General features: G+C 43.8%; 1 protein-coding gene across 1 annotated transcript in view; it reads right to left on the reverse strand.

Annotated features, from left to right (window-relative positions):
- Positions 1-3052: 3052 nt before the first annotated feature.
- The window catches only part of si:ch211-284e13.4 (insulin receptor substrate 1-B), a 10755-nt gene continuing 1236 nt past the window's right edge, over positions 3053-12571 (reverse strand). The window contains exons 2-3 of the mRNA XM_017431970.3: positions 7681-10824; positions 3053-5928 (exon numbers count right to left, since the gene is read on the reverse strand). Of these exons, the coding sequence (XP_017287459.1) occupies positions 5921-5928; positions 7681-10824 (3152 nt within the window). The 3' untranslated portion in view covers positions 3053-5920. The remainder of the gene's footprint in view (positions 5929-7680; positions 10825-12571) is intronic.

Below are 12571 nucleotides of genomic sequence, written 5' to 3' on the forward strand. Positions count from 1 at the left end.
CCCCCCCCCTCCCCGGAGCGAAACGTCTTTATACACAGTAAACTTTACATACCCTATGTTCATCTTTTACAGCTTTCGTCGTTATCAAAGTAGGATCATTTGCTTTAAAATACTTCTGCTGCTCTCCCGTTGTAATGCTAACCTCAGTCCTGATTGTAAACACAGTATCGTTTCCCACACTTAGAGTCTGCTGATTTATTTAAACAAGTGTGCCGTTATAAAATATTCAGAGGCGCGAGTCTCTGCTCTCCGCCCGAGTAACAAAAACCCTTCCAGCAGAGCCCCCGATGACCAGGCGACCCGGCTGAGATGTGAGCAGCGCTCCCCCCGCCCCCGCGGCGACCTCGGGCCCTTCCAAGGGGCTATTTTTTTTTGCGGCGACACCAACTGTTGCGTCTGCTCGGTTTTGAGATTACGAGGGGCAGCCATGAGGGTCTCGCTAATCCCCAATCAAAAGAGCTGCACTGCAAGGAATAACAAGGAGATTATGAAGGAAGGATCTCTTCCGAGAAAAGAAATGGTTAAAAGTGGAGATTGTCGATATGCAGCGCGAACTCTGCCGGGATTGAGGGGACTGTGCTCATCAATGCACATTTTTTTTTTTTTTTTTTTGCGTGGGTTGGAAAATTTAAACACGTAACGACAAATTTGAAGATAAAAAAAGGATTGTTTTCAGTTCAGTTTTGTATTCAGTTTGGGGCAAACGTGCAGAATCACAGATCCCGAGTGTAAAAAAACACAAAAGCCAACACTCATGCATCTTATTTTGGCGCCAGACGGGAGGCCTTTGAGTCGATGGTGGGGTCAGTCTGCTGTGAGGAAAGTAAAAGACACGCATTGTCATTTAAAAATTAAAAGATAGAGATAATCCTTATTATACATATAAGCGTGCAAGCACATGTAGGAAACATAAACAATAAATCTAAATGTGGGAAAAGCTACCTATGTCAGAAATACAACAAGAAAGCCTTTTATTTTGTAGTTTTTACCCTGTATACAGACAGCCAGAGCCCTGCACGCAACGAGTTTGGTTTGACATTGCATCTCCACAAATACAGTAAAAATAATAACAATAATAATTTGCAACCAACACGTTCTAAGTTAATGTACAGTCTCAGCAATGTCCCGACAAGGCCAAATCTGCCATCAGTGGCTCTGACAACAACCAGTGGAAACACAACCATTAAGAAACACAACTTTTCTTTCATTGTTTTTACTCTTAAAAAAAAGGAAGAAAATTTGATTTCATTCTAAATTTTACAAGTTTTTTTTTGGTGTGGCTGTCAAGTCAAAACAAGGGAGCCTTTTAAGTCAAATTGAGTGGTTCAGATCATTCAATTATTTTTAATTGTAAAGCAATTAGTTTAAGTCTTTTGAAGTGGCGTTCCTGTGGGAAGGTTATGAACAATCACTGTCTTACCTGCTGTAGACAGCTCTTTGAAGGACCTCGGTTTGGAGAAATAGTTTAATTCTGACCGGACTGACAGTCTGAACTGGACCAGGACTGAGGTGGATCTTAAAACAGCTCTTATCTCAAAAACTTCATAGTGATTCACGAGATTCGGCATGGTTTCTTCATGTGTGCTGCTCAATCCACAAATGAATTATTCTTATAAATTTGGCCGCATTTAAGGGTAAATAAGCAGGCTTTTCAACGGTACAACAAAGAAATTTCCTTATTTTGTGTGCTATGTTTAGACCTCGGCTGCGCTCAGAACCTCTGGCTAGGTGAGTTCAGTGCTCTTTTGGGCTCATAGAAGACTTTAAACTCTGTCTCTCCAAACTGAGACCGTACAAAGCACTATCTACAGCAGGTAAGATAATAGCTGGTCACAACCTTACCGAACCCCACTTTAAAAGATGTGAACTATTAATTTAACCTCATTTACTGACAGCAGCAGGAAATTGGAAATAAAAAGCAATGCAGAGGGAATGGGTGTGAAGACCTGGTCCCAAGTGTTAATAATTGTGAAAAGAAAAGAGAAAAACAAAAAAACAGCTTTTCAGGAAACCAACATTGTTCATGATTTTAGGAAGTTTATATCTGAGAACATCAACGTTTGTTCAGATCAGCTGTTCACCACCGTCATCCTTCACCCCTTGGAGGTTTAAAGCAATCTGAAAGCTAAAAGTGGATTCACGTCATCACTGAGTCAGCTTCTTTTTATATATATATATATACAAGACTTGTTGCGGAAAGAGGAGAAGCTTCAACAGATGACGTCATATAACTAGGATTGGACATTAAAGTCTACACGCTGTAGAATTGTACAAGTTCTTTCTTTAGGCCGCCTGTTGCACCCGTGTCGGAGACACGATGAGCACGTCGGCGATAAATAGAGAAGGGGAAGTGGGCTCATACGTGGGAAACTTTTACAAACAGAGCAAAACAAAAAGATAATCCTTTTTCTTTCTTTCTTTCTTTCTTTTTTCTTGACAACCCGAAAACAAACCAAACGGGGGTGCGTGTGCTTACAATGCGGCTCAAGTGTTAGGCACTGCAAATAAAACTCAAACGGATTGTTTTTCTTGACTCCGATAAGGCAATCTGATCACCCTTAAATTGGCAGCGATGTTTAGTTTTCCGGTCCGGTCCTCTTGCGGCTCGACATTTGCACAAATTTAAAAAAAGGAAACAGCTTCTTTTATTTTTTTTTTACATTATCATTGTTTTTACCCCATTTTCACAACCCATTATAGGATCACCTGTGTAAAAACAGCTACAATCAAAAATGAGGCACTTTATAAAAGAGTATATAGATATCTAGGCTATATAGTATTAATCGTTATTTGTATACTGTATATTTTATATATCATTGTAATGTGTCACTTTATAATAAAACTGTTATGTGAATGAGGAAAACTAACCACAGTATATACTATAGTTTCTGTCATTCTACTTGCATTACTATAGTAGATACCATAGTGTAATATACAGTTGGAGTAGAAAAACTCAGGTGCCCAAAAAAAGCATTTCCACTTTTTCCAAATAGTTTTGTGTTACTCATTAGTTCAAAATGGTTACAAGCTCTTTAAAAAACTTGATTTATTGTTGGGTTTTTTTTTTTTTTTTCAATTGGTGCTCCATCGTCTCCCAACGCGCCGAGCTTCATGACTCAGACACCATATAATTGATTTGACAGTCATGTGTCAGAATCGTCTCATATACTGTTATTAGGTGGGGATGTGGAGGTGGGGAAAATTACAGCTCTCAGTCCATTTCACATTATAGACGGGTTGTGCGTTTGCGATTTGCCTGTGTGGTATCGGTTCTTACATTTGCAGATTTTTGTCCAAATATCACAAAAATGCTGAAACAAGATATGATTAGTTTTGGCTTCAAGCTTCCCTCGACAGGAAATTTATACTCGGGTTCTTTCAGCAGATTAAAGCGAGGACATTTACACACAGAGGAGCTAAATGTTGTCTTAATTAGCCCACTCCTGCAACAGTCTTATACTGTGATTACGAATAAACAAAGGCCCTGAGTCATAAAAGGATTGTGCACGTTTTTACGAGCGCTAATTGAGAGCATTTATCTGACTCACTCTCAAAACCTTTGCAAAGGGAGATGTGTGCCTCAAACTGTGCTGCCAATCAACCTCACATTTAAATTAGGCTTTCTGCATGGATTTAGAAAAAACAATCCGCCATATTCATTAGGGGTGGGAGGTAAAATCTATTCTTAGAGCTTTGCATCATAGCCATAAAAGATTCAGTTTTTACTGAAAGTTAAAGTTAATATGTCTGTAAATAATAGTTGAAGTTATAATAATATGACTGACCTTAGTAATGACTTTGAAGCATTGGATCTGTGTATAAATTTCCAGTAATAAACACAATGCTAACTGTGTTAGAATTTTTATGGCACTTTCAAAATTAAACTAGCATCTATGCTTATTCTTGATCAGCAGCTTGTGATTAATAGGGGTTTTTCTTACATGTGGTATGGTGCACTCTTTACTAGGCAAATATAAAAAACAGCATTTGTTTATGTAAAATAAGTCCTAATCAAAATGTATTGATAATTCTTTTATAATCACATCGCAGCTGTAGAAATCATAATAAAATGGAACCACGAGGAACTAAAGATCCCCACCTCTAACACCGATGTAAATAACTGCCAGATCTAAAAGGTCATTTACCGTCTCCTGAGAGCTGCTGGTATTTGTATCTCAGTAGAGAAAACAGGAAGAGGAGCAAGTTGCTGCACTGCTGCAACGCCCTTCCACTGAGGAGCATAGGACATTGTTGCATCTACAAAGAATATGTCAAAAATGCTTGGAAATTCATGTTTAGACCCCTGGTCTAACTCTCCAAGCGGGGAAAGAGGATGCAGAAAGCTTCCCTTGGTCAAGGATAGTAACCAAAGACCAGTTTACGAATTTATTAAATGAAAACAATAAAAGGCAAAGGAAGCACAAACTGTCCATTCACAATTCAGAAATTCAATCCTGAACATGATTCCTCCGTGGTACTTAGAGACGTTGCTCATGCAGATTTAAGGAGGGCTTCTGTACGTCAGCCTTTAAGACTCATTGTGAGAAAACGTTTCTCTCTTTTTCTCTCTGTCACTTTTGCGCCCGCTATGTTTGTGGCAGATGATTGTTTTATTTCGATTGTGCAGTGAGGACAACTATGATCTGATGAAAAAAAAAGTGCAAATGATTAGCCAAGGTTGGAGCTAAAACCAGGCGCTGCACATATTTTGTGAATTAGGGCCTTGAAGTTTTGTATAAATGTTCGTTTCTTTCAGTACTTTTGCTTTACTGTCTTTTATGAAATGACTGCCTAAATGTTGCAGTTAGTGCCATAACAAATAGATTATATAAACCTATTTATATCATTTACATAACTTTTGTGTCTATTAGCTGCAGTTTCTGGTGTATAAAAATGTTGAAATACGTTTAGAAAAGAGATTTGACTTTCTAATATTGAAATTGTGAATCACCAGATATAATAAAAAAACCTACCACTGAGATGCTCAGATTTAACAGCATGTTGATTATTCTGAGTGGAAAAAAAACAATGCATTTAATCATTTTTATTGTTAAATGAATTTCTCAATTGAAAAACAGCCATTCTAATTTTCTTTTATGAATACAATTTCCCTGCCATTTGCAGAACCTGTAGCTTATAATGCAGCAATTAACAACATTTTGAAGTATTTCAGTAACACAAGAACAGTAGTCAAGAAGTATAAATGCTTTTTTTGGGCAACTTCATATATATATTTATATATAGTAATTTAAAACTGTTTACAGTGGGATGGTGTGTATAAAATCTCTGCCAACTAGTATTTTTCTTAGTTTGAGTCAGAATGACACCTGATGATCATTTAATTTATGCGTACAAAGGAGGATGAGACATAAAAGGCAATAAATACCAGACTAAAAACACTAGTTAACTCTCCAAATTTTGCTGAGATTGTGTCAACATAGCAGCTGCCATTTCTTTTTCTTTACCCCCAGCCTTAACTCACCAAATGTCAACAAACTGGCTCACTTGCAGGATAACTTAATTAAGATTCACAGATGTATTTTTTGCCTTTTGTGCCATTCCCTGAAAGTGGTATTAAAATAGATGTGTTGAGGATGTTTCAGAGAGGAGCAGCAATCAACACGATATATCTGTGAACTCATGCCTCATCTGTACAAAGTTAAACAAAAATCAAATGTCATTTTTATTCAAACAAGGAACACGAACTTAATCTTTTAAGTTTTGTGTATGGATGTACGTGTATGTGTGTGTGTGTGTTTGTTTGGCACACATTTGGTTGACAGAAAACAGCAGACGGGATGGGGGATGAGACTTCCAGGTTTCCAGTGTTCGGACTCCGTTCAGTTCCGTTGCGGCAGCAGATCACGCTGCCAGCCGTCCCCTCGTCTCGCCGGCGTCACGCTCACGCCCGAAACAAAGATCAACAGTCTGGAATGAGTAAACCAAAATCAGGGGGGGCAGGGAGATTTTAATCATGCGTTCATCATTTAAAGACTTCGCTTCGTTTGCGACAATGAACGCTGCTAAAACTGCACTTCCCAGAACCTGCGCTGCAGAAGATAACGCCGCTCTGCCTCAGCATATTGCATTTGTTTAATCTCGACTTCAGGCTGGCAGCTTGAGTAAATATCACATGACGCCCGATATCTCTGTGGATGGATTTTCTGATTGGTCTCGTGGCTATTGTTGCAGATGTCAATAAGATGTGTCTTTATCACTTTCGGCCCTTGTTTCTCCTCTTTACGATCCTCCTTAACAACACAAACAGTTCGCCGATCTGCCTCCAGCAAAACGAAGCTGCGAGACGTGAGCCGACGTTCGGGGACCAACTTTGTTTATTTGACGTTTTAAAATGAAACACTGCGACCCCTCTTTTTATCAACTGCTTCCATGAAAGGTGGGCAGTGCTGTGATTGCCTGTGTGTGTTCAATTATCTGTCTGCTAGCAAAATATCTTGTGAACCACTGGATGGATTTCAGTGAAGCTCTCAGAAGGTGATGACTGGGTGTTCCTATTTGGAGTCAACTTGATTCAAGATGGCCACCACAGCTGATCCACTTAGGTGAAGACGAAAACGGCTAGTCAACTTTACAATTAAGCGCCTAATGTTTGATGTGGTAGTAGATGGGAGTCATCCACACCACATATCCCGAACGCAAACAGATCAAGTAGGATGTTTGGTTAAAACTGTCATGCAAGGCGGCGGGTGATATACAATGCTTCAAAGAGATTATTAAAAATTGTTTTTCAGACTTTAAAACCAACGATGCTGCTTTCAACCAAACAGAGTGCTCTGCCTAATGCTTACATTCAACAGCATGTTTTCACTGTTGTACTTTCTTTACATGCAGAAGAGACCGCTTTCACTGTCAGCTCATCAAAAAGAAGAACATTAACCGTTTAAAAACTATCACGGATGCGACGTGAGGGAAACCTCAAAGCTGCCATGAGAAATTCTGCCGCCAGCAGCCCGCCCACACATAAACATAAACACCTGGCCCGCGTTCTTGTCCCCTATGTCTCCATTCATGTGAAATGGCTCATTACCAGCAGACAAATCAATTGGCTCTGCTCTCTGAACACCCACTTGTGATAATAAGAGACTCTACAGACAGCCTACAGACTGAGAGCGGCGTGCTGCCCACCAGCTCCGAGCCACATCAGGACACGATGCAAGGAGTGACTAAGACCCAGACGTGGATTTATGTCTGAGGATTGTTCACGTTATGTTAAAGTTTCCATCCAATTTGACTAATATGACTAAGAATCACCTAATCTTTTCCCCTACCAGTTTCTAGAAATATTTCTATCACCATGAAATAGTTTGAAATGACAGAAGAGCCATTACTGCCTATTTTGATAATCCAATTACGAGCTCCATGTATCATCCTTTATATTCATGAATAAAGCTAGAACGCTGTGGGAATGTCTGCAGTTCTCTGTTGCCAAATCTACAGTCTGTTTTATTACTATCGTAAACTGACTATTATAGGATCAAGAACAGCACCACAAACATATTTCTATTTGAATATTATGAATCAGTGTATTTTTGCCCAAAATACAACGTTTATGTCTATAAATGTATGAAGACTAACCCTAAAGAATATATAAAAGGTGTTATATCTAGCATGTGTTTAAAGTTTTACGATAAACTGAGTTTAAAGATCTACAGCACTCACCTTGACCATCTTTTCTACTGTTCTGGTTCGTTCTTAGTTCCTCCGACTTGTAGAAATCAATACTGGCGTAAGTGTTGGGTCCAGAGCCAGCACCGCTCCCCAAAGCAATTCCTCCGGCGCCGTAGACCGGCGAGGTGCGCTCCACTCCAGCTTGAGGGCCCTCCTTCATGGCTAAGTCAAGGTCTATATAGTTAAGGCCTTGTTCAGTGGATGAGGTGGGGGCTTGGGGTGGAGGTGTGGCAGACAAACCAGCAGCCTGCCCGCTCTCCCACAGTGAGCAGTCCAAACCCTGCCGATGGCTCGCTGCCTGGCTGCCGTCTGGGAACAGGGAGGTAGAAGACGATGCATATCGTGGTAAAGATGGCGGTGAGTTAAATGTCTCTGAGTGGTGGCTCAAGTGTCCCTGCTGGTCGCCTCGGGCAAATCTGCTGCTCCGGTTAGGAGACTGGAAGGACTTCACAGGGGACGAACCAAAACTTGTCTCCTGCTCTACGGATAAGGGTGGACCAGGGTGGATGGCAGGTCTTGCTGAAATGCTGGGGTCTGATCCTTTGCTGTCCATAAATGGAGTGGGGACGTCTGCTGGCATCTTGATTTTTGTCCTGTACCCTGCGTTTAAGTCCGCTGCCAGAGGAGAGGACGTGCTGTGTTCGTGGCGGGCCTTGGGGGCGACAGCTGGTGAGCCCTGCAGGGTGCTGAATGTGGATCTGACGTGAGTCAGGGGCGTCGAGGATTTCCCTAAATCCATGTTGACGTATTCAGCAGAGGTGGAGAGTGGCGCAGAGAAACTGCGGGGGAGGTTAGCGGGATTATCGTGACAGAGGAGGGGTTGATTCGAGGGCCGTAGGGTTGCGTGGATAACAGGTTGTCTGTGCTGAGACCCTGCGCGCCGTCCTTCGTCATATTTATCATCTTCCTTAAAGACAATGCTTACGTACTCGTCCACACCCTGAGACACTGACGGTGGGAGGTTCTCCTTCACCCTGGGCAGGGTGTTTGCTTTAGTGATGTCTGAAGACACGCTCAGGGGACGTCCCCTCCTGTGCTGCTTTGGGCTCTTACTACTTGATCCTCGTTTTTGGTGGTGGCGTCCCTCTTTTGAACATGTTCCTGCACTCTTGAGCTCTGCTCCAGTTCTTAGCAAACTTAACCCCCTCCCCGCTGACAGAGACTTGTCTTCAAGGCTTTCACTGCTGGCGGAGCTGGAGGAGAAGGAAGAGGAAGACATGGAGAGTTGGCAGCCTCCCGCAGAGCCCACTGCAATTTTGTTCCTCTTGCTGTACCCCACCCTCACTCCCCTTCCAGCACCATCATGCCCGCTGCTGTCTTTTGTTTCCTCCGCCTTGTCCAAGTCCTCCTCGAAGCGAGTGTAGAGGGTATGCTGATAGGCTCGCGGCAGGGAGAAGTACGAGTTGAACATTTTTGGTTGCAGTTGGTGCTGCTCGGGGTGGGAGGGCGGCGTGCTGCAGGCAGAGCGGCTGCTGACGGGTGAGATGTTCATGTAGTCGCTGGCAGCTCGGCTCTCCATGCTGGCCCTGCTCTCCCACATGCCCAGTCCGTGCAGGTCTGTAGAGCTGCTGCTATTGGGAGACATGACCATGTAGCCCTCTGAGTTGGGCTGGCGCATGTGCTGAGGGGGGGACACGCTGTTGTTGGGGGTCATGGCCATGTACTCGTCATCCGCCCCGGGTTTAGCGCTGGCATCGTACATGCCTATAGACAGAGAGAGCGATACAGGGGGAGACGTGACTCCGGGCAACATTGACATGTAGCCGCTGTCCAGAGCTCCTCCTGCATCTTTTTCCCCCTTGCTTTTGTCAGCCCTCTTCTTGTTTTTTACAATCACATCCTGCTGACCACCCCTAACTGAAGGATTCCCTGAGCCATGGTGCGAATCAGCCCTCTCCCTGCTACCACTCTGCAACATGATGGCATATTCTTCATCGTCCTCATCCTCTTCATCTTTTCTATGTGGGGTGAGTCTTTCGTGGGATGCCAGGGGGAGGGAAGCCCTCTTACTTAGCAGCCTGCGCTCTGCCTCTGACTCACGACTAGATGAGCGCCGCAGAATCCGCCTGCCTTTGGCGTGATGATGGGAACCAAACACACCCTCTCGCTGCCCCATCACGATGTAGCTGGAGGAGCCCTCTCCGTGGGCGTGATGTCCTGACATACTGGGTATGAGCAGCGAGTGCTCTCCAGGACTGGAGCCATACTCGTCTGAGGATCCGTAGTCGCTCGGCGAACCTGAAACAGAAACTCTCTGAGAAACACGAGCATAGGAGCACACTGACATGCCCCCAACGACTGCCCCCACCAGGCCACACTCGGATCCGTGACCGGAGCTGGAGGATAGACTTGGTGCGGGAGAGGGAGCAGGGTTCGGCGTGTAGCGCGAAAGGCTCAGTGTAATCTTAGCGGGGGTTGGAGCGCGTGTGGGCTTGGGCCTCAGCGTCGGAGTCGTCGAGCAGGATCCATTCAGACTCGGGCTGGAGCTGGCCCACGTCCCTCTGGCGCTTGCTCCTCCTTCCTCCGACCTGGCTCCGATGCTGGCTGTCCGTGCCCTTGGGAACCCGTGGCGTGACGTCGGTGATGTGCTGGTGCTGCTGCCGCCTGTCCCCGGGGTCTCGGTCCGCGCCCGCCTGGAGAAGCCCACCTGGCTCGGCGGCAAGTTGGAGTGATGACGCCGACTCGGGACGCTGATGGGATTCGAAGCTGTACCGCCACCACATGACGTCCCCACAGACTGAGACTTACTGCGCTGACGGAATTCCTCGCTTAAGGCCTTCATGGCCTCCAGCAGGGTCTCGTGCATGTTTTGCGCTACCACAGAGTCGTCTACTTGCATCCAGAACTCTCCAGGGCCGGTGATCGCTGAGCGTCCCACCTCGATGAAGAAAAAATTCTCTGAGTGGCCACACCTGCGAACGTTCATCAGCTGCAACACCACGGCGGCCACGTCAGAGTTGAGTTTGACGAAGTTGACCGTCTTATCGGTTAGACACAACCGGTAGATGCCCACTAAGTTCCTGGCATGGCCGAGGCCTTTAGGCCAGACCTTGACCTGCCATACTTCCTTAAAGGTTGGGATTGGAGATGGAGAACTGCACTCTCCGCTGCTACCATAGTCTTCAGGGGTTTTACCTAGAGAAAGAACACAGAAAATATCAAAATATTACACATCATCCAAGGAAATATAAACAAACTTAAGGTTGACTTTACACTGAAAATAACAGGGTTCCTACAGTTAAATAGCTGTATACAATAAAATGCAAAACCACTAGAAGTAACTTAATGGTTATGATTTCTTTTTTCATACATGAATTTATCCAGACTTGGAAAATGCTAAAAATGCAAATTTCATACTTTTCAAGACTGCATAGGAACCCTGTAATTATATCACCTATTATTGTCTGTGTGTTTGTTTGTCTTTTAGCAAAACACCTCATGAACCAGCGAACACATTTTAATGAAACACTTAAAAAGTAATCACTGGATATACATCTACAACAGAATAACTCCTGGAGTCAATCCTATTCAAGATGGCTACCTAGGAACGTTAGCACAAACAGAAATTTCTAGAACCCAGGTAATTTTACAGTAACTGAGCTAAAGTGTGGTGTGGTAGTAGCTAAGAGTCATCCCCAACATTTATTCTCAGCACTATGACATTCTGCAAGATGCTCGCTTAAAACTTTGGTATTAACTAATGGCGTCAACCCTGTTTGTCTGTTAGCAAAATATCTTGTGAGCCACTGAACGGATTTTAATGAAACCTTCAGAAAGTAATCACTGGGTGTACGTCAACAACATCTTACCTTTTTGGGTCAACCCAAATTCAACATGGCCACCACAGCCAACTGACCTTAGCCAACACAAAAATGGCTACAACGCTACCAATTTTATGGAAACTGAGCTACAATTTGGTGTGGTAGTAGCTGAGAGTCATCCCCAACACCCACCCTGAGCACTACACGATGTGCAATGTTTTCATTTAAAACATTGGCAATAACTGTTGGCGTCAACCCTGTATGTCTGTTAGCAAAATATCCAATGAAGCACTCAATGGAGTTTAATTAAACCTTCAGAAAGGAATCACTGGATGTACCTCTACAACTGATTGGCTTTTGGAGTCGACCGAATTCAAGATAGCCACCAAAGCTAAGCAACATTTGCCAACACAGACTGTAACTCAGTCAGTTTTACAGATATTGAGGTAAACCTCCGTGTGGTAGTAGCTGAGAGTCTTTTCCAACTAGGCCTTTAATTAATGAGTTAATAGCATCATGTACAGACAGACTTTAAATGATCATGGACAACACACAATTGAAATGCTGTGTGGTATAAATGAAATATTACAGATGTTTCATTGGTTGCCTCAGTCGCCATTTTTTAAAACAACTAACAATATTACTGCCATTTTTCCTTCCATTGTTCAAATAACATATTCTATGATCTGTATTATTCGGTTCTGACCTCTGTGTCTAGACATGTTATTCTCCAGAACACATTTGCTGTAAGTGAAAGAGGAAAAAAAATAAATAAAGAAAGAAAACGCGGAAAGCGTTTTATTGTGGCAGTAAATGTGGTCCGCGCTCTAATCTGCTCAGGGTTCCACAACAACACGTCGGAGCCGGGCAAGCCCATCGGTCTCCACGCAGGAGGGTGGGGAGGGCAGGGGAGGGGCGGGCTCCGCTCCATCCCGGGGAGAACAACGTAAACACGAGGAGGATCACCGACGGAAAGATGATTTCCAGGGAGAGAGAAATGGAAAGAGAGAGAGAGAGAGAAACGCGCGGGCGCGCATCTCCTCCCCGACCAGCAGCGCGCAGATGGAGGTTCGGCTGAGCGGCGGGTCGGAGCTGCGCACAGAAAAACACACACACACACA

The sequence above is a fragment of the Kryptolebias marmoratus genome, linkage group LG13 (genome assembly GCF_001649575.2).
Source record: "Kryptolebias marmoratus isolate JLee-2015 linkage group LG13, ASM164957v2, whole genome shotgun sequence".
Lineage (NCBI taxonomy): Eukaryota > Metazoa > Chordata > Actinopteri > Cyprinodontiformes > Rivulidae > Kryptolebias > Kryptolebias marmoratus.